This window comes from Aspergillus undulatus, assembly GCF_047715775.1.
Source record: "Aspergillus undulatus strain CBS 261.88 unplaced genomic scaffold BDV17scaffold_59, whole genome shotgun sequence".
Classification (NCBI taxonomy): domain Eukaryota; kingdom Fungi; phylum Ascomycota; class Eurotiomycetes; order Eurotiales; family Aspergillaceae; genus Aspergillus; species Aspergillus undulatus.
The window spans coordinates 1-18,495 of NW_027396663.1; the positions used below are offsets into that span (position 1 = coordinate 1).

The window sequence follows — 18,495 nt, forward strand, 5'->3', positions numbered from 1 at the left end:
AAAAAAAAAAAAAAAAAAAAAAAAAAAAAAAAAAAAAAAAAAAAAAAAAAAAAAAAAAAAAAAAAAAAAAAAAAAAAAAAAAAAAAAAAAAAAGGCGAGACCCAGGCCCAGCCCAACCGCCCAACCATGTGGGCCTGGAGAAGAGAGAGGGAACTGGCACGGGAAGGGCAGTCAACGAGGGCAAGATCAAAGACGAGGATAAGGCAAAAGGAGAGAAGGAGACAGGCACCCCCGGGGGGGCCGCAAGATATAGGCTCGTGGAGGGCGGCGTGCCGGAGGAAACGAAACTGATGGAAGAGAAGAGAATGGAAGAGGTAGATCAGGTGAGGGGTGACAGAGAAGGACAGGGGGTGGAGGAGGGGCCAGGAGGTAGCATGAGAAGAGAGGATGGGGTCAAGAGAAGGTGGAGAAGCGGGGAAAGGACGAAAAAGAGAGAGGAAAAACAGACACAGATAATAAGAATATGCAGAAGATGCAAAAAGGACAAGTATCTGCAAGTCGATGTCGAGAAAAAGAAAAGAAGGGCGAGTCGGTATAGGAGAATAGGAGGATGAGAGGGTTGTAGGAAGGATGGAGAGGGAGCTCTCAGCGCGAGAGAAAGGAAGGTTTCTGTGCCCGAACGCGTTGACTGCGAGCGCTTCAATGCAAAAGATCACCTCGCTTCGAGCGGCTGTGGTGATTCAATGTCTGCGATTTAGGTTTGCTCAAAGTATTATAGGGCTGACTGACTGCCAATAAGGTCAAGCTTTCGACTTCAACCTATCATGTTACGGCCACGTTGTCAATCGCCCCAGCGACCGAGCCAGATCTGAACCTTAATTTGACATCCAGCCAACCATGTGCACCGCCACACCCCGGACATCCTACTTCGGCGGTATGGCTATTTCCACGTGAAGGCAGGCACAACTTAACTGAAAGCTTGTCTTGATATTGGATTTCTATTTGCTGCATCAGGACTTGATTCCCTCGTCGATTCATGTGCCAAAGCTAAGCTCGAGCCCAACGATACTACACACTGTTGGCTCGGTCAAGGCAAGCGCGCGATCTGGTCAAGTTACTTCTCATTTCAAACCTACTGCCATGATCCTATGCGACTATTCGCTACTACCCAAGCTCTGCAGATTGCCACTGATCTGGTTGCACCCTCATCAGTGTCAGGGCTCTACTGTGCTGTGCATGATCCTGGGAATCTACTCGCTAGATCCCTTCGGCCGCGAGGTAGCCATCGCTCATAAACCTACTCCTCTGATCCCCGTTTACCCCTCGCTCGCTCAGGGAAATCCCTTAACTTAATGGACTTATGGCTAAGAAGCTGGACCCTATTACGTTTGGTCCTAGCAAAGTACTCGTTCGGCCCTCGTGGCCGCCACGTCGCAAGCGTTGCCAAACAAACCTACCTTACTCGCGAGCTGATCCACGCTTCCTATTTGCCTGCTCATAGAAGCCACCACTGGGGTGATTAAGTTCGCATCGCTGTTTAAGATTTCCCTGTTATGCGTGATCCTGGTAAACTACTTGCTCGCTAAACATGGCCGCCACATGCAAAACCTACTTTCCTGATCCTGGCTTATGACTGGCGCGGCCGCTGAAAGCGCAAGCAACCTGACGGATTAAATCTCGCGCAACTTTTAAGGGTCTCTTGTGGGCTTGATCTTGCTAAGCTAACTCGCTCGCTTCATATGGCCTCCACGTGAAAAACTTACTCCTCCAATCCTGACTTACAACTGGCCTGGCGGTTAGGAGCGCATGTAAGTTTGTGTGTTTACTCTCGTGGTTCTCGTGAGTTTGAAATGAATCACATACACCTCTCGTCTCGAGCACCTACTTGCTCAAATCCTCAGCACCACTTCCCAGCCAAAGCCCTCAGCGTCCTCCAGGGAAAAAAAAAAAAAAAAAAAAAAATCTCTAGCTCAACTATGACTGATCGAATAGACTCGAATGGCATGTGGCATTCAGGGTTGAATCTAGGGAGCGTTGAGTTCGTGTGCTGGGATTCGATGCTTAACGGGCTGAGAGTCTGGCTGGCAATGGGACGGAGAATATGGCCGAGAGAACCTTGAGCACCTGCAGAGTGGCGATGGTTACACCTGCCAGGGGAGGGACGAGCATGTGAGCGACATGTGGAAGGAACGACCGCCAGGAGTGCCTGGACGTAAGGTGGGAAGGTACGGCCGAGTCGGTGCCGAATCGCGCCTGCCGTAATTACGAGAGTACTTCGGGCGTTCGCTCCTTCCTATCTCCGGGGTGCTCTCCTCTAGGGGAGCCAGTATCTCCGCGGGTGCCCTGGAGGACGAAGATAGATGGGACGAGCGGCTATAAAGGCAAGAAAAGCAAGTAGATTATCCAACAAGGAACGGCGCTATGTATCATTAATGTACGGCAGAATGAAACACGAATACATCGCTAGTGAGAGTCGCCTTGCCCAGTGCTCTGATACTGATCTTGGGGTCTCGTATACACATTGCTGAGCATAATACACAAAACAAAACCCCAGGACCATGAGCGAAACAATGAGACACAAAGAAAAGAAAATAAATCGAGAAAACTCCCCTAATAGCAAACATGAAGAGTAAAAAGTACTACAGGACCGCAAGAACCCCGCGATCAGAAGATCAGGGAACGAGCTTTCTGCCGCCGCGATTCTGCGCTGCGGGCTTCGGGCTGTGACTGCGTGTGATTGTGTCGTTGCCTTGAGGGCGGTGCGGTGTGTGTTGTCGGCGCCGGCGCCGTGAGAGGAGGAGCCATGTGGTTCTTGGCAGGTGGCGGAGGTGCAGCTCCAAGGTTGGAGAAGCGATCCTTTGTCTCTCGCCGAGGCGCCTTCATGCTGCGCTCCCGTTTTAGCACAAGCTCCGTCCAGGGTTTGGTCTGGTTGGCTCCAGAGGGTCCTTTGCCGACAGTGTCCGCGAGGACCTTCATCCAGCCTTCCTTGGCGGCTGGGCTGTCGGCATAGAAGTCGATCACCTCTCCGTTACCGAAGCGGATGCGGAATCCCTCCTCCACAAACATGTACCCTTCCTCCTCTTCAGCAAACGCGGACTTACGCCGCTTCCCGCCTCGGGCAGTAGTCTCCTTTTGCGTCAGGGTGCTCCGGTCATCGATAAGCTTCGCAGCCTTGGCCAAGTTGATGGTTGCGCGAGGCTGACGAGTGGTTTCGTGGTAGGCTGTCAACTTGGGTCCTTGGAGCTTGAAGAAGCGGCGACGCCAGTACTGTGAGAAGTCAGTTATAAGAGCTCGAATCGTAAATAGCGTGGATTGGACTTACCGGACAGTCACCACCTTGCTGTGAAAGGAAGCCTTCCCAGCTACGAGTCGATGCGGTCTCGGCCTCACGCATCTCCCGAATGCAGGCGTTCATGCTCTTGGGCATATCTTCATCCTTAGTGCCCTTGGGCTTGGGAACAAATAGCAACTGCAGCTCCAGTTTTCCAATCTTGTAAGGGGGCCGGCGTTGTGACATGCCACTGGCAGTGCTCTTCTTACTCTTCACGCTGCTCGGCTGTTCCTCAACGGCCCATTCGTTAAAGCATGCGACATCGACAGTGTATGGGCGGCCATAGGCGTGCTTCTCATGGTCGCTAAGGGCAGTGTAGGCACGTGCGAAGCTGCCGTCTCTAGCGACAAGGGTTCGGAGACGTTCCCAGACAGGCGCATTCGGGTCCTGCTTTTTCTGTTGCTGGGATGCGAGCTGCTGCTTCATGTCAAGCTCCTTGCGCTTGCGCGGCGAGGCAAACACTCTGCTGAACGTCGACTGCTTCTGGCGTGTTGGTGATGCGGAAGAAGGCGGTGTCTCTTGGGTTTTGAACTTGTCCTCATCCATCTTCATCTGCAGCGTCAACTGAAATTCGAGGTCATTTTGTACGATAAGCTCGAATTCTTGTCCAATCGGAGCAGTCTTCCCTAGTTCAAGCCAAGCAGTGGTCACACAGTGTAGACCGTTATCTAGCGTAAGCGAGAAGTAGGATCGCTCTCCTATTTCGAGGCAGTTACGTTAGACTTCTTCTCGGTTAATAGGTGAAAAGAGGGCATAGGTTCCTACCTCTGGGAAGGGGCAAGTCCAAGTACTTCAGCCCCACGACCTTCACAAACAGGCGACCCCGCTCTGCTCCGTCCTCAAAAGCTGTGTCCAGGGTGGGCTCCATCTCCTCAACGGGAGTAGGAGGCTCTTGAGCGATGCTTGGCTGACCCGGCAGTGGAGGAACTGCCCCTGCAACGGGCTTCTTGCGGATCGCACCAGAGGGCGTACGGATACTTGCGCGACGAGCGCCCGAGTTCCAGGGCACTGTAGTCCAGGTCTGCTGGCTGGCCTTCCGTTGGGGCGATCCGGTCGCTTTCGTATTTCGTGCCCCGGCTGCCGACTCTCCGGAACCGGTAGGCATGGGCTCTTCCTCAGGGCGGCTATCGGCAACGATGACTTTGGTGTTGTGCCTCATCAGGTAGCCTCTCTGTTGTTTAATTGGCTGGTTAGCATATGCGAGATGTCTAGGGTTTCCAATGCGAGATGTAGGGGGCTCCTGAGTGTGGGAAACTGGGGCCTTTGAAAATTGCAACTGGGAAAGGGCTTGTTCAAACGCAACCTTTTGGGACTCAATAACTCGGTCGAATTCCTTGTCCAATCCGAATCCGAGACCTTCATCTTCCTGAATGCTGAACGGGATGTCCAGTTTCATCAGGCTGGGCTTCCGCTGTACATCACTTGAGGGTTCGAGGTGAGCAGGTTTCTCTTCCGCTGGTTCAGCTTCCCCTGTGTCGGGGTCGGCGGGTGCTTGAGCTGGTTGAGGAACCTGGCCACTGACTTTACGACGGGTGGCAGCCATGGACTCGACGTCTGCAGGGGTTAAGGAGGGTCGAATCTTCAGACTGCCTCCGGGAGCCTTCACTGTTGCAATTGGGTCAGGAATAGCTTCATCCGCTGATTCCTCGATGTCACTGATCTCATCATCCACAGGATGACGGATCACCGAGTCTGGAGTCGACGGTGCAGAGATTTCTTCGGCATTTTCAGGTGTTACCGGCCGTCGGAGAGATTCCAACATTGCGGTCATTTTGGGAGCCGAGACCTCACCCTCCTGGGCCACTTCGGAGGCATTGGAGACTTCAGGGGCATCGGGCGACGTTCCATCCTGTAGGGCTTCTGCAGGTATATCGGCGGGAACCGGCGTGGCGTCAGATTGCGAAGAGCCATCGCTCTTGGAGAAAATATCCTCCGTCGAGGGGCTCGAGTGATGGCTGTTTTCGTCTTCATTTTGCTCCTCTTTCAGGTCTTTGAAAGAAGAATCTTTCGAAGGAATCGCTCCGTAATAGTCGGGTATATGGTAAAGGTCGTCATGATCATCTTCCGGTTCTTGCTTGATTATGACACTGTTCGTATCCTCATCATCGTCTTCGTAATCGTTGTCATGATCATTTTCAAGGGAAGGAATAGGAACATCAGGGTCGTAAGCGTAGTGACGAGGGCTTTGGCTTCCCTGAGAAGAGCTCTCGTATGAATCGTCCGTATAGCTATCGCCACCGCGGAGATCACGCAAGATGGAATCCCGGGAGATGCGCGGAGGGGAAAATACATCGGATTCTCTGGCAGTCGGTGCATCAACCTGACCTTCGGCAGCTTCCGGCTCCTTGGGTTGGCCAGCGGCCTTTTGCTCATCATCTTCCTCGTCTTTGTCGGCTTTGTTTTTTTGCTGCTCGCTTGCGTTTTCACGCTCCTCTCGTTGGATCATCATCAGGCGCAGTCTATCTTCCAATGACATGGAGTTGCGACCCATTCCAGAAATGTCCGATTTACTGTACGTGGCGGCTGGAGGGGCTGGGAGCACTCTCTGGTTACCACTTCCGAGTTCGAATGTAGCTGCTAGTTTGTCGGGGGAAGGTGTGCGTGGTGAGAAAGACAAACCTTGGATCGCCGGCAACGGCGGTAGAGGACGGCGGTCGCCATTGGAATCAAGAGACTCAACACGAGAATGCCTTGTGCGGCCCTCGTGTCGTGGTGAGGACCGAGGATCGGGGCTTTGGCTTTCGCCGCTAGTAAACGAATCTTCATCTTCCTTGACCAGTTGGTCGTTTGCATTTTCTGGGCTCATGAAGCGCCAGTCCTCAGGCAGGACGACAGGGGTTTTTTCAAGGTCCTCAAGCGATGCGTCAAAGCTGTCATCCCGGTCCATGGAACCGCGATCGAAGCTGATATCGCCTTCCTCCTCCTCCGAATCATAGCTTCCATCACAAGAATCAGACGCGATGGTGGAGGGGTCAGGAGTTGTCATCTCGTATTCATTGACCTGCGGCGGAGCAGCGTCAAAAGTGACGCTTTTGTTGAAGCGTGAGCCGTCAATGTCGGACCATATTTCATTCTCTGGATCAAAGGCCATGTCTTTGGTGCCAAACCTACTCGCGCGAGACAAAGACGATTTTGCAGGAGGGGCTTGGTCCTTGCTAGGCGAAGGAGGTCGAGGTCCAGCCCGGTCTGCACTGGCGGGGCGATCTGTAGTGGTAGCCTGATTTTGCCTTTGGGGAGAAGTGCGGTTGGTAGCCAGCGGTCTTTGCGGGACATAAACACTGGTAGGGTCGTATTCCTGGTTGTAGTCGCGGAACATGCTGTTGCCCTTGACCCGTGACGCCCGCTTGAGGTTCTCTAGGGAAGGCCTCTTCGAGGTAGAGAATCCGGCCTCGGGGTCGTAAGGAGCTTGGTTTTCTGAGTTCTTCTGGAAGGGAGAACCTGAATCACGGCCCTGCCAGAAGAGCCGGGTTGACGAGGGAGACTCAAATGGTGATGATCCATCATGCTTCGCCGTCTAGTTCAGTACTGTCAGCCAACTCCTCGCGCGGTGAAACAATGATCTTACCCTAGCAGGCTGGTTCCAGACTGGAGAGTTGCGACGGTGAGCCATCGGGCTCAGTTCCGAGAGCGGCCGCTGTCCAGTGCCGTTGCCCATGTTTGCAGGAGACAGACTGGAAGTTCAAAAGACAAAAGTAAACAAGAGATAATCCAGGAGCAACCAAGGCGGACAAAGGGAAACAGCGCTAGTCACAGTGCATCAGTAAACATGTTTCAGCTGCGGTCGAGTATCCCTTGCAGAGCAGGAACGCGCCCATACCTATTTTCGATAAACAAAAAACAACAGACGTCAGATGTCAAGACACTGAGCAAGATTCTCAGGTAAGACCAAGTATCTGGTCAGTTCAAAAACACCCAAGAGTTGCGTAACTCATAAGACTCGTAAAAAGGGCACAAAGGGAAGATCATCCAAGGCGATTGCCGGTTTCGTTAAATCTGAGGGGGATTCCGTGCGTTTCTTTGATCTTGCTCCGCCTCAAACGAGTGAGTCAATCGCAATAAAGAAGGACTATGGAAGTCAGGTTGGTGAAATGAAGAGATCGTGGTTGGGAAATGCTGAGCGCAACACAGTCGCAGTCAAATGGAGAGCAAGTACAACAAGGAGAAGGAGAAGCAAAACGACATGTCAACCACCACGCACGAGGTAACGACGACGTCAGGATAAACAACAATACTCCGATGGAGGATGGAGGAGAGCGGGAGTTAAGTAGTGGTGGTGCCGTGGTTGGAGAGACGGACTCGTGGAGCCTGAGGAGCCGCGACTGATGTTGACATTTGGCTGGCGGGAGTCGCCCAGGCAACAGTCACATGTCTGCGTGATGCGTGCCTTGTTCTTGCAGCCTTGGCGCTGACCTCGATCGCCCTAGACTGTTCCAGGACTAGTGACGCTTTCTTCCCCAGTGGCCCAAGCTTCGACCGGCTGAGGATCTTTTTGGTTCTTTTTCTGCTGCAGTCGACCCGGTCCAGACTTTTCCCATCATCCTCCCTCCGCCGCCCGACCACCATGAACAGGTTAAGCGGGCTCTCCCTGCCCATCCGGTCGCCGGTATGTCTGTTCTGTCGCGCTCAGACATCTCTGGCCTTGTCTCCCCTTCAGGGAACGCAGGCTGTCCGGTCGGTGGCCACGGGGCGCCTCCGTCGAAAGTCACGTATGACCCTGTCCAAAGGTGTCGCCAGATCATCGCTCAACTCGAAACGAACGGACCGCGGTAGGATTGGTCCTTTTTCCAACATGAATCAGACACAGGCGCGGGTGCGGGATGATCCACGGTCGCGCTCGCCGGCCGCCTTGAAACGCTCCAGGGAGTCGGAGGAGAAGCCAAAGAAGACCGACAGTCCGCTGTACAAGGCGTTGAAGATGCAGACTACGCTGTCGCCCATCTCCTACGGCAAACGGACCGCGGTCAAAGACAAAATCGCCGACATCACTAGTTTTGACCATTTCAACCTCCTTCCCATCGTCCGCAACTCGATCATACCTCAAGCCCTTCCCGGCGTAGCTGATGTCGTTCCCACTCCTATCCAACGCCTTGCCATCCCCACCCTACTCGAAGAGCCTGCTTCCAAGAAGAAGCCGAAGAAGGCGAACGATGACGAACCTCAATACGCACAATACCTTCTCGCTGCAGAAACCGGTTCAGGAAAGACACTGGCCTACTTGATTCCGGTCGTCGACGCTATCAAGCGCCAGGAACAGATAGACAAGGAAATTCAACTGAAGGAAGAAGAGCAAATGGCCAAGGAGAGAGAGGAGAAGAGCAAGAGTCAAGCGTTCGATTTGGAGCCTGAAGTTCCTCCGCCATCAAACGCCGGCAGACCACGGGCGATCATTCTGGTGCCAACAGCGGAGTTGGTGGCCCAGGTCGGAGCCAAAGTCAAGGCGCTTGGTCACACTGTCAAGTACAGGTCCGGCATCATCGCTTCCAATCTAACGCCCCGTCGGATTAAGAGCACCCTTTTCGCTGGGCCCGGTATCGATATACTCGTCTCGACCCCTCACCTCTTAGCATCGATTGCCAAAACCGAGCCATACGTCCTGAGCCGGGTCAGCCATCTCGTTCTCGACGAGGCTGACTCTCTAATGGACCGATCATTCATACCAACGACAACAGAAGTTATCAGCAAGGTGGCACCATCATTGCAAAAACTAATCCTCTGCTCCGCCACTATCCCTCGCAGCCTCGACTCTCAACTCCGCAAACGCTATCCCGAAATCCGGCGTTTAACGACACCGAATCTGCACGCCATTCCTCGACGCGTCCAGCTAGGAGTAGTCGATATCCAACGCGACCCCTACCGCGGAAATCGTAACCTCGCATGCGCCGACGTCATCTGGTCCATCGGCAAAGGAGGCGACTCGGAGCCCGGCAGCCCATACGTCTGGGCGGAGCAAAAGGACAAGAAGATCATTGTCTTTGTCAATGAGCGCGAGGAGGCACACGAGGTCGCGGAGTTCCTCAAGTCCAAAGGCATCGACGCGTATTCCCTTTCCCGGGACTCGGGAACAAGGAAACAGGAGGAAATCCTGGCTGAATTCACTGAGCCGTCCGTCGCTCCCACAGTCCAGGAAATCATGGACATGAAGAAGAAGTATCGCGAGGAAAAGGCCATCCCCTTCATCCAGGATATGCAAGGGAATAAGGGTCCCGAGCGCCACTTGCCAAAGACAAAGGTTCTTGTCACGACTGATATCGCGTCGAGAGGTATCGATACCCTCCCTGTCAAGACCGTCATTCTGTACCATGTTCCGCACACGACTATCGACTTTATTCACCGTCTCGGTCGTCTAGGTCGCATGGGTAAGCGTGGGCGTGCGGTTGTCCTGGTCGGTAAGAAGGACCGCAAGGATGTGGTTAGGGAAGTCCGCGAGGGTATGTTCAGAGGCCAGGCTCTCATCTAATCTACCTCGGCCTCGACCATGCACTGTTGTGCTACAGACATCGCATATAATTTTGGCATTCATGACTGGCGCTGGTTGTTCTGGTTTGTTTAGACTGCTGCTTAATGATTTATCATACTATCTATGTATCATATCTTACCTCCCATGTATATCCTCCTCATATCATCATATATAGACGACTCATCCAGCTCAACATCATCCCATCCACCAATTCATACCCCTCTTCCACTCTCCCCAGTACCATCAAACAGGAACCCTCCCCCCAACCCTCTCAAAAAACTCACACCTCCCCTTCAACTCTCCCAACCGCACATGCCCAAATCCCTCCTCCCCACCACTAATAACCCACTCTTTCTCGTTCCCTTTCTTCAACTCCGGCACCCCAACCGCTTCATTACCAGTAAGCTTATGCGCATTCGGATCCCCTGTCTGGAAAAAACTCCCGAACGCCCCTGCAAAACCCTTATATGTGAAGGAGTCGGTTTGCTGGATGGGGTTGATGGTGTTCCACTATAAATACCCAATAGAACACTGTTAGTAAAGTTAAGCCCAACATATTCTGGATCCTATTCCTGAATCAAGGAAAAAGGGAAAGGGAAAAGAAAATTAGGGAACTAGGAGTAGGGCAACGTACGTAAATAGTATCACTAGCATGCCTCGCCGGCGAAATCGTATACTCCGCTAGATACCCTCTCTCGCGTGCAGCCAAAGCAAGCCAGTAAGCCGGACACGCAAGGACAAGATCGCGATATATAAGTCCGGCGCGGACGAACGTGCTGTTATAGCTATCCAGGGTCTCGGTAGTTCCATACTCGGGGTAATATTTCGTCTCGAGGAGGTCTATTTCGTGAGCTGATAAACCAGGTAGGAAACCAGCTAGCCAAGACCGAAAACTCTCTGTCGATGAGTTGAATCCGTCACTCGTGTTTGTGTTTGATGCTGGGTAATTAAATCCAGGCGGGATAAAGTTCTCCCCTTCGTGTGTGTTATACACCGAGAATATATATTCCGTTTCGATATCAACCCCACGACTCTTAACAGCATCCGTAAGCGATCTCGTCAGAAACGTCCCATCGATAACAGGCGCCCAGGTATACGAGCTCGTGGTGTACGTATGACTCCCCGAAATAACCAGGCTCGCGTCGCGAATCGTCTGCACGTCGACTTTTTTCAAGCAGGACAGCGTATCCCCATCATTATAGTTGGTGTTATTGTTATTACACCCCGTCAACTCCACGAACCGGCTGTAGATATCCTCCGCCTCGGGATCATCGTACTTATAAGTCCTCGGCCAGAACGGCGAAGAAGCCAGTGCCTTCTGAAATAACTTCGGCCTTCCATTCCGCCCATTCGCAAGAACCTGCGCGATCACGGACCCGCCCCCAGCGGACTGTCCCCAGATCGTAACATTCCCCTTATCCCCACCAAAATAATGAATATAGCTCTGCACCCATTGCAGAACATACTCCTGATCCAGCAACCCGGCATTCAGATCCGCGTCGGGCGCCTCATTAATCACCCTCCCAGATAGAAACCCGAACGCGTTGAGGCGGTAACTGGGGTATATAACGATATAATCGTTCAGGTTGCTTACGTTCAGGACTGGGAACGAAGAAGGTGGGAGGTCAAATGATGCTTCACCCTGGATGAATGCGCCGCCGTGAAAGACGACTAGGACGGGCCGGAGTCTCTTCACTTCCAAATCCCTATCCTGCCAATCCCACGGTCTCGAGAACAGGCCTAGATACAGGCAATCTTCGCTCCCGTTTACCGTGCGCTGGGGACACATGTCGAAGGGCTGGTCGGTGTTGTAGATTCCATAGTGATTGAGTGTGTGAGGTGGCTGCGGTGCACGGAAGCGGTTCTCGCCCGTGGGCGGCGCGGCGTAGGGGATTTTGCGGAAGTAGGTGATGTTGTATTCTGGGGAGTAGTTTCCCGCGAGGGAGATGTAGGGGAGAGAGATGTGGGGGGTTGTGTAGTTTTTGTTGTAGTTGGATTGCGACGCGGATGCGCTGCAGGTGGTTATAGAGGTTAGTGTTAGGGCCGCGATGGTGTAGAGGGAGTGGAGGTGCATGGTGTCGTTGGGGTCTTACTGGGTAGATCTTCCAGCAGAGGTTGTTGTGATTTATAAAGATATTTTGGGATTCGGGGTTATGCAGACCGAGATAGAGTGGTTTAGTGGAGGAAAGAGTAAAAAGCTGCAGAGTGCGAGAGGAAGCCGGGGGAAAGGGAAAAGGAAAAGGTGTCATTGGTGCATTAATATACCGTCCTGTGCCTTGAGATGCAGGCTTCTAGGAACTAATATGGGGAAGTGGGGGATGGGACGAGACTGGAGGTAAGTAGAGAAAAGTAGAGGAAAGTAGTAAAAGAAGAAAAGAAGTGATATATCCTAATGACTCTAAAGTGTTATATGTATAAATATACAAGCAAAATGCGAAGCAGACGAAGTAGAAAGGAATAAAAACCCCAGAAATACAGAAACATACCCAAATAAATGCTATAGTCGCCATCTCCATCCCAATCAAAACGCCAGCCTGCCAATGGAAGAACCCCAAACCAATCGCCGCTAGAACTCCTCTGCACTGCCTGATAAGCATGCTCATTACATAGTCATTCGAAGAGCCCGAGTGTGCCGTCTGGTCACTCGCGTGCTCCGCTGCTCGTCGAGAGCCTCACTGTCCGGCGTCTCGCTGCGCATATCCGATAGCTCTGGAGTCGGTGTAATGCCGAAGCTGACCCCACGACCCTTACGAGAGATGAGTGCCTCTTCTTCCGGGTATAGGAAACGATGGATCTCACGGTGATCCATAACTCGCTCCTCGTCATCGTGCGGGCCCTCCTTTTCGGTCTTGGGCCAGCGGAATCCATACAGCATAGAGTGGCGCTCGCACCGAGGGCACTCTCTCCGTGTTAAGTAAGAGTTTTCCTGGACGAACCACGCGTTGCAGGTGTGACAGTCCACCCAGCGGTCATATGAATGTGCAAGTAGCTTTGGGGTCTTAGTGTAATCCCCAGGAACACGTGCGAGTTTTGACTCCGGCTCAACAGTGAGATATACTCGCTTGGTTTTGGTTCGCTTCGGTTTCATGACATGCTCAAGATCGGACGGATCTTCTAGCTTGACTGAGCTTGAGATATCGCTCACGCAGCTGTCTGCGCGTGATTCGCTGTCTAGAACTGCTGCAACAGTAGTGGTGAGTCCGCGTAGAGGAGCCTCAGTGCTATTCTCGGTCTTGAGTTTGATTTGAGCGTCAACAACCGTAGCTGCAGTATCAGTGTTGCTAGCCTTGGCTAGGCTTTTCCCAGCAAACGCAGCGGCCGTTGCGGCGTCGCTAGACCTAGTCTTTCTCGTCGTGCTTTCATCACATATTGAGGTCGCTGCAGTGGATGCCGATGATGTTTGCGACTCTTCAGGCGTGTTGGAGGTCAGGGACTCAGAGTCGGTACCCGAAGGAGACTGGCCATTGCTTGCAGTTGAGTCACCCTTTATTTGAGCGGAATCTGGCACAGGTAGGAGGTTGGGGGTCGACTCAATTGAGATAGCGACTTCCTCAGTCAGGGACAACTGAGACCGCAGCTTGGAGCTGCGCGGTGTAAACTTGCCTCGTTTCCGAGGGGTCGAAGATGGGGAGGTGTCGGAGTCGGCGTCTAGTGGAGCCTTTCGTTTCCGTGGTGTTAGAAAGTCTTCCGCGGCCCCGATCTCAGGGGTAGTTGCTTTGCTTTGAGGCTCGGACTCCAGATTCGGAGACCACCCATTGCGAACAAGGCGTTCACATGTAAGACACAGGCATTCGCAATTATCAATGCCAAAATAGTCATCTCCATACGAGACTGTAATCTCCTCGCCGATGTAGATGTCTCGAGTAGCGACGACCTGCATCCCTTCAGAACCTCGAGTTACCAATCGCCCATTTGCATTGCAGTCGTGGTTCGCAAAACGAGCCGGGCCCAGGAAGAACGACGGTGTCTTCCTCCGACTCGACATTACAATACTGAAATCCTTCCTCTTCAGATCCAAATCTTGTTCCTCTTCCTTGGTCATCGGCACCAGCGTCCCAGCCAGGTACTTGATCTCCTGACCCTGTGGGACAAACCTCCTGGCACAAATAGCGGCCTCGTGTTCGGTTATAGTATAGCGGTTGGTTGTCGTTACCTCAAAGGGGCAGTCAGAAAGATACATGTGGATATACTTGCGAAGGTGCTTGCGGAACCAGTCCTTTTCGCGGTCACTGGGAAGCGAGCCCAGATACCGCTTCATGCCCTTCAACTCCAGTATCTTGCGCTCTGCGGCGACGGTGTCCTTGGCGACAATGACATCGTGCAAGAGGATACGAGCTACTGTGTCTTCGACGAGGCCGCGAACGGGGATATATTTCGTTCGATTTTTGCGAGTTTTCGTCCAGAAATAAGCCTGTGTTATTCTTCACGTCAGAATCAACCCCCTAATTCGCTAGGCGCGGAGGAATGCCTACACAGTCGACCAGCGCATCCGTTGCGACGTCGTCATAGCTGGCCAGTTTCGCAAGCGTCAGACGGTCGCGCCGGTCCACAGAGGAACTGGACCGGGCCTTTGACGACGGCATGGTGTTCTTTCCGATCAAAGGAGTCCCATGTAACCGAGTAGAAAGGGTTGGTGGAAGAAGTGGCCGCAATTTTCTAGCCGGTGAAGGTCAATGTGTCAAGGGGAACAAAGCGGGAGAGCCGAACGGATATATATAGAGAACAAAGAGCGGGGGGGCAACACAATACAATTATATAGCGGTAAGAGCAGATTTCCGAAGGACAGACATAGTGGGATGAAACCGGGCTGGGCTGTGAGAGAGCGGCTGTGAGTGAGAGGAGCCCCCAGAGACTGGACACAGAGACACAGAGACAGGGAAGAGAGACACAAGAGGAACACACGACTCAGAGGCTGCAGGCAGAGTGGCTTGGGTTGCTTGTTGCCCATGCGACTCGTAGAATTATTACACGGCGCTGCCTAACATTACAGGCACCAATGCGCCCTGGCTCCGGGGTCGGCTCGGTCAAACTTGCCCTCCGGAAATCCTCGGATCGCAGTCCGCAGAACAGTGAACAGGTGCTGCTCGCTGCGGCTTCTTGTCGACGACTCGGACCAGCACAACAGTCAAGATGATTCAATTAAAGGTACTTACGAGACTTAAGCCATCTAGAGCTACTCGTTCCTGCTAATATCAACAGACGCTGCTGAATTGCATCGACAACTCCGGTGCGTCCGTGGTCGAATGCGTGAACGTCCTAAAAAAGAAACGGGCAGCTACAGTCGGTGTGTATTCTACACTACTTCTTCCTCGACGGCGTCTAACAGGTTGTTTCATATAATTCTAGGTGACCGAATAGTCATTGTCGTCCAGAAACAGCGATCCTTCGGCGCCGAAGGCACAAATGCCAACACTGGTATCGCCAACAAGGTCCGCCGCGGAGATATTCGACATGCCGTCGTTGTTCGGGTGAAGAAGGAGATGCAAAGGCCGGACGGGAGTCTCGTTAAGTTTGATGACAACGCCTGTGTGCTCGTCAACAAGTCCGGGGACCCCATCGGAACCAGAATGAACGGTCAGTCTGTCTCGGCTGGAGTTTTGACGAGGCGGTTGCTAACTTTATACAGGAGTCGTGGCTCAGGAACTACGGGGGCGACAGTGGTCTAAAATCCTGTCGCTGGCGCCGGTACATGTATAAATATATCACTTGGAGCGAATCGGTTTATCAGGCGTTCATTCATCTATCTGTATCAATAGAGCATATTTTCTGAATTTCCCCGTGACCTCAAAATCGCCAAAACTCCCCGAACATGCTGTAAATGCCAATAATGGGTATCGAAATATAATGACAGTAACAAGATCATAAGAAAACATTTCCGCATTGGGTACAGACATAGTAAAGTTTCTGGTGACAGATTAGCTACCCAGTTTCCATTGTATAGGAAATAAAGCCAATATGCTCACCATTCCGGTTTCCGCGGATCGCTGTTGAGACTGGAAGAATACCGCTTCGCCGTTACCGCAGCTTGTACAGACCTTATTGGAACGAGGAAGCTGTGAAGAAAGAGCATGTTAGCCAGGAAGTCCCGGATTGCAAATGAATCTTCCAAGCATATTCCAAACGCCAGACGCCATAACCGCTAGCCGTCCATTTAGGACATGGAGCCACAGACAAAACAGGCAATCCCTTCACCGCAAAGCAGGCAGAATCCGGAGAGACAAACCGTAGGATCGTTGCCGACATCTTGGGTCACACCGGCAGTGTCGCCGACTTGGCTGCTGAGTTTGTTCTGGTAGATGCAGTATGAGGTGGCGGGCTCGCCGACATGGCAGGTTCGGCAGGTGAACATCAGGCGGTTGTTGATGCGGTCTTCTTTCGGGTAGAGCAGGTTGGAGCTATAGAATGTTAGCTAGGTAGTAGAAAGTAAGGGAAAAGAGCCAACCTACCATTCACGACAGAACTTGAAATGAATCTGATCGCTCTGCTTGTTTTCGCCGCTGGCGGACGGAGATGGACTCGAAGACATGTTGGTGTAGAAGATCGATTAATGTCGAAAAAAATAGCAGGTGTAAAGCAAGATATAAGGCGAGGTTGAATCACAATAAAGACCAAGCTTAGCGACAGTGAATAGACAGAAATCAAGACTGGACAATGAAGCTGATGAGACTGGATGTGGAGGGAAGTTGAAAGAAGCACCGCGGAATCGCCGATCCGGAGTGGTTTGCAGAGTTTGCAGGCTTTGTCACGTTTGGTTCTTCCCCTCCTGTCACTTTCCCCGCGTCACCTCAACGTTCTACTTGCGACATCGCTAGATCTATACCTGCCTCGAGGTTTATAGCGATTCGCACTTATATACACTCGTCCAAGTCTATAAACATTATGGTATGCTCTGGATGTTCCCTCCAAATAGACACAGAAAGGTCATTCTGTCTCACATCTGATTTCGTCATAGGTAAACACCGGTCTTCCGCCAGGATGGGAGGTTCGCCATTCGAACTCCAAGAAGCTCCCTTACTACTTCAACCCCGCCACCAGAGAATCGCGATGGGAGCCACCAGCAGACACCGACATGGACACTCTTAAGGTGTACATGGCGACATACCACAGCGGCGCCGCTGCCTTCCCCGACGGTTCGGGCCAAGGCGAAGGCAAGATTCGTTGCGCCCATCTTCTAGTCAAGCACAGAGATAGCCGGCGGCCGAGCAGCTGGAGAGAGGCGGAAATTACCCGGTCGAAGGAGGAGGCGCGTGAGATTCTTCGTGGCCACCAAGAGCGCATCTTGAGTGGGGAGGCCCGGTTAGGCGATCTTGCCATGTCTGAGTCGGATTGCAGCAGTGCTAGGAAGAAGGGCGATCTGTATGTTGCATGTTACGATGACGCAGTTTTGGGCTCTGTGCTGACTGTATGAAGTGGCTTCTTTGGCCGCGGTGATATGCAGAAAGAGTTTGAGGAAGCAGCGTTTGCTCTGCAGCCGGGCGAAGTCAGTGACATTGTTGAGTCAGGCTCCGGCCTTCATCTGATTGAGCGGTATGTCAGGAGCTAGTTTGATTAGTAGCAAAGCTAACCATCTGGCCTATAACAGACTCCAATAAACACTTTTTGGCATAGATATTTAATGAACTAAGCAAATTTTTGCCACAAAACGGATATTATTGCTATATGCCTACATCATATCGTATCTTTGTTCTATGAGCATGGCGAGCCTTTGACCAAATTGCTATCCCGCAAATTTCACATAAGTATAACCTTTCTGATGCTTTTGATCTTGATCAATTCTTTGACCCAGCACATTCACACCAGTACTTTAGGATGCCAAATCGCAGTTTGTTTCTCTCCGCTTCTTCCTCTCGCAACCATAGTCGCTCCTGCCAAATTTTCCCACACCTGAAATCGTTCTTTCCCTATCACGAACCAAGTCTCCTTCATAATCACAATGAACCCCATGCGTTATATTCCTGCTGAAATGGCGCCTCTCCGTGAATCCAGTATACCAAATGATTTCGGATTTGACAGAAATAACCTTCAACTTTCATACTATCTTACAACTGTCGTCCCACCGGGATTCCATGTCTTAATCTACCGGACTCGCGACGCAGCTATGACCGCTGTCCGTTCGATGAGGGAATTAAACGACGTCAGACAGTTGCGCTTCGCAGCCGTGTGTCCAGAAGACGGCGCCGATCGTTTTCATCGTCATAAAATTGTTATTAACCAACTCATAGCCTGGAGCGAGGATTATAACACGGCCGAACCCACCGTTGCGCCCACAACGAAGATCCCTCGCATGGCGGTGGAAGGTCTTCACATTTCAAGGCAGGCTTATGAGAGGTACACAGAGAATTATAATGGGCACCTTCAAGGATTCATGGACGGTCCATATAACCAATATGGTCTCCAAGGGGAGAACTTGAATCTGGCGATAGAAATTGCGGAACACCAGGGTACTCAATGGCATAACGCTACACATTCTCACACAGTTCGCAGAGACCTTTAATGGGGAGATGGAAAAATGGACGTCGTTCATTCCGCGTCTGGCGCTCCCGACATATGAAGAGGTGGTTGGTGATTTATACGAAGCGATCAGGGAGTGTGTTGAAGATGCGGATGGGTTGATTGAGGAGAACAAAAGCAATGCGGCTACTGGGTCTTGATTGGTCTTACGTCTTTGATTTTTATGAGCGAAAGCATTCTTCTCGTTGGACTTGGCTTGTCTTTTGACGAGGTTGACGGAGTTTACAGGGCACGCGTAGATTACTGGTTTCGTTGG

General features: G+C 52.0%; 8 protein-coding genes across 8 annotated transcripts; 5 read left to right on the plus strand and 3 right to left on the minus strand.

Moving 5' to 3' along the window:
• Positions 1 to 937: 937 nt before the first annotated feature.
• On the plus strand, positions 938 to 1,902 carry BDV17DRAFT_272929 (uncharacterized protein). Its single transcript, XM_073758962.1, has 2 exons — positions 938 to 1,729; positions 1,804 to 1,902. Exon 1 carries the CDS (start codon positions 1,081 to 1,083, stop codon positions 1,291 to 1,293), a length of 213 nt encoding a protein of 70 aa, XP_073611840.1. The 5' UTR covers positions 938 to 1,080; the 3' UTR covers positions 1,294 to 1,729; positions 1,804 to 1,902.
• Positions 1,880 to 7,082, minus strand: bud4 (putative GTP binding protein (Bud4)). The gene is made up of 5 exons (XM_073758963.1): positions 6,837 to 7,082; positions 4,575 to 6,785; positions 4,037 to 4,442; positions 3,263 to 3,969; positions 1,880 to 3,207 (listed from the first exon to the last, which is right to left on the minus strand). The coding sequence occupies exons 1-5, from the start codon at positions 6,924 to 6,926 to the stop codon at positions 2,605 to 2,607; spliced, it is 4,017 nt and encodes a 1,338-aa protein (XP_073611841.1). The 5' UTR covers positions 6,927 to 7,082; the 3' UTR covers positions 1,880 to 2,604.
• A 702-nt stretch (positions 7,083 to 7,784) lies between these two features.
• On the plus strand, positions 7,785 to 10,227 carry mrh4 (ATP-dependent RNA helicase MRH4). Its single transcript, XM_073758964.1, has one exon. It carries the CDS (start codon positions 7,833 to 7,835, stop codon positions 9,726 to 9,728), a length of 1,896 nt encoding a protein of 631 aa, XP_073611842.1. The 5' UTR covers positions 7,785 to 7,832; the 3' UTR covers positions 9,729 to 10,227.
• Positions 9,972 to 14,311, minus strand: BDV17DRAFT_284226 (Alpha/Beta hydrolase protein; the record flags this gene model as incomplete). The annotated part of the gene is made up of 6 exons (XM_073760498.1): positions 9,972 to 10,238; positions 10,363 to 11,740; positions 11,994 to 11,997; positions 12,405 to 12,949; positions 13,067 to 14,139; positions 14,201 to 14,311. 6 exons carry the CDS (start codon positions 14,309 to 14,311, stop codon positions 9,972 to 9,974), a joined length of 3,378 nt encoding a protein of 1,125 aa, XP_073611843.1.
• A 467-nt stretch (positions 14,312 to 14,778) lies between these two features.
• BDV17DRAFT_272946 (mitochondrial 54S ribosomal protein uL14m) lies at positions 14,779 to 15,453 on the plus strand. Its single transcript, XM_073758965.1, has 4 exons — positions 14,779 to 14,873; positions 14,928 to 15,012; positions 15,075 to 15,302; positions 15,355 to 15,453. Exons 1-4 carry the CDS (start codon positions 14,859 to 14,861, stop codon positions 15,423 to 15,425), a joined length of 399 nt encoding a protein of 132 aa, XP_073611844.1. The 5' UTR covers positions 14,779 to 14,858; the 3' UTR covers positions 15,426 to 15,453.
• Positions 15,454 to 16,386, minus strand: BDV17DRAFT_272950 (DNA-directed RNA polymerase II core subunit RPB9). Its single transcript, XM_073758966.1, has 4 exons — positions 16,175 to 16,386; positions 15,952 to 16,123; positions 15,692 to 15,781; positions 15,454 to 15,632 (listed from the first exon to the last, which is right to left on the minus strand). The coding sequence occupies exons 1-4, from the start codon at positions 16,252 to 16,254 to the stop codon at positions 15,588 to 15,590; spliced, it is 387 nt and encodes a 128-aa protein (XP_073611845.1). The 5' UTR covers positions 16,255 to 16,386; the 3' UTR covers positions 15,454 to 15,587.
• A 141-nt stretch (positions 16,387 to 16,527) lies between these two features.
• On the plus strand, positions 16,528 to 17,491 carry pin1 (peptidylprolyl isomerase ESS1). Its single transcript, XM_073755103.1, has 4 exons — positions 16,528 to 16,610; positions 16,681 to 17,084; positions 17,139 to 17,255; positions 17,311 to 17,491. The coding sequence occupies exons 1-4, from the start codon at positions 16,608 to 16,610 to the stop codon at positions 17,318 to 17,320; spliced, it is 534 nt and encodes a 177-aa protein (XP_073611846.1). The 5' UTR covers positions 16,528 to 16,607; the 3' UTR covers positions 17,321 to 17,491.
• A 170-nt stretch (positions 17,492 to 17,661) lies between these two features.
• BDV17DRAFT_294829 (uncharacterized protein) lies at positions 17,662 to 18,379 on the plus strand (the record flags this gene model as incomplete). Its single annotated transcript, XM_073762926.1, has 2 exons — positions 17,662 to 18,169; positions 18,213 to 18,379. The coding sequence occupies 2 exons, from the start codon at positions 17,662 to 17,664 to the stop codon at positions 18,377 to 18,379; spliced, it is 675 nt and encodes a 224-aa protein (XP_073611847.1).
• Between the last annotated feature and the right edge of the window lie 116 nt (positions 18,380 to 18,495).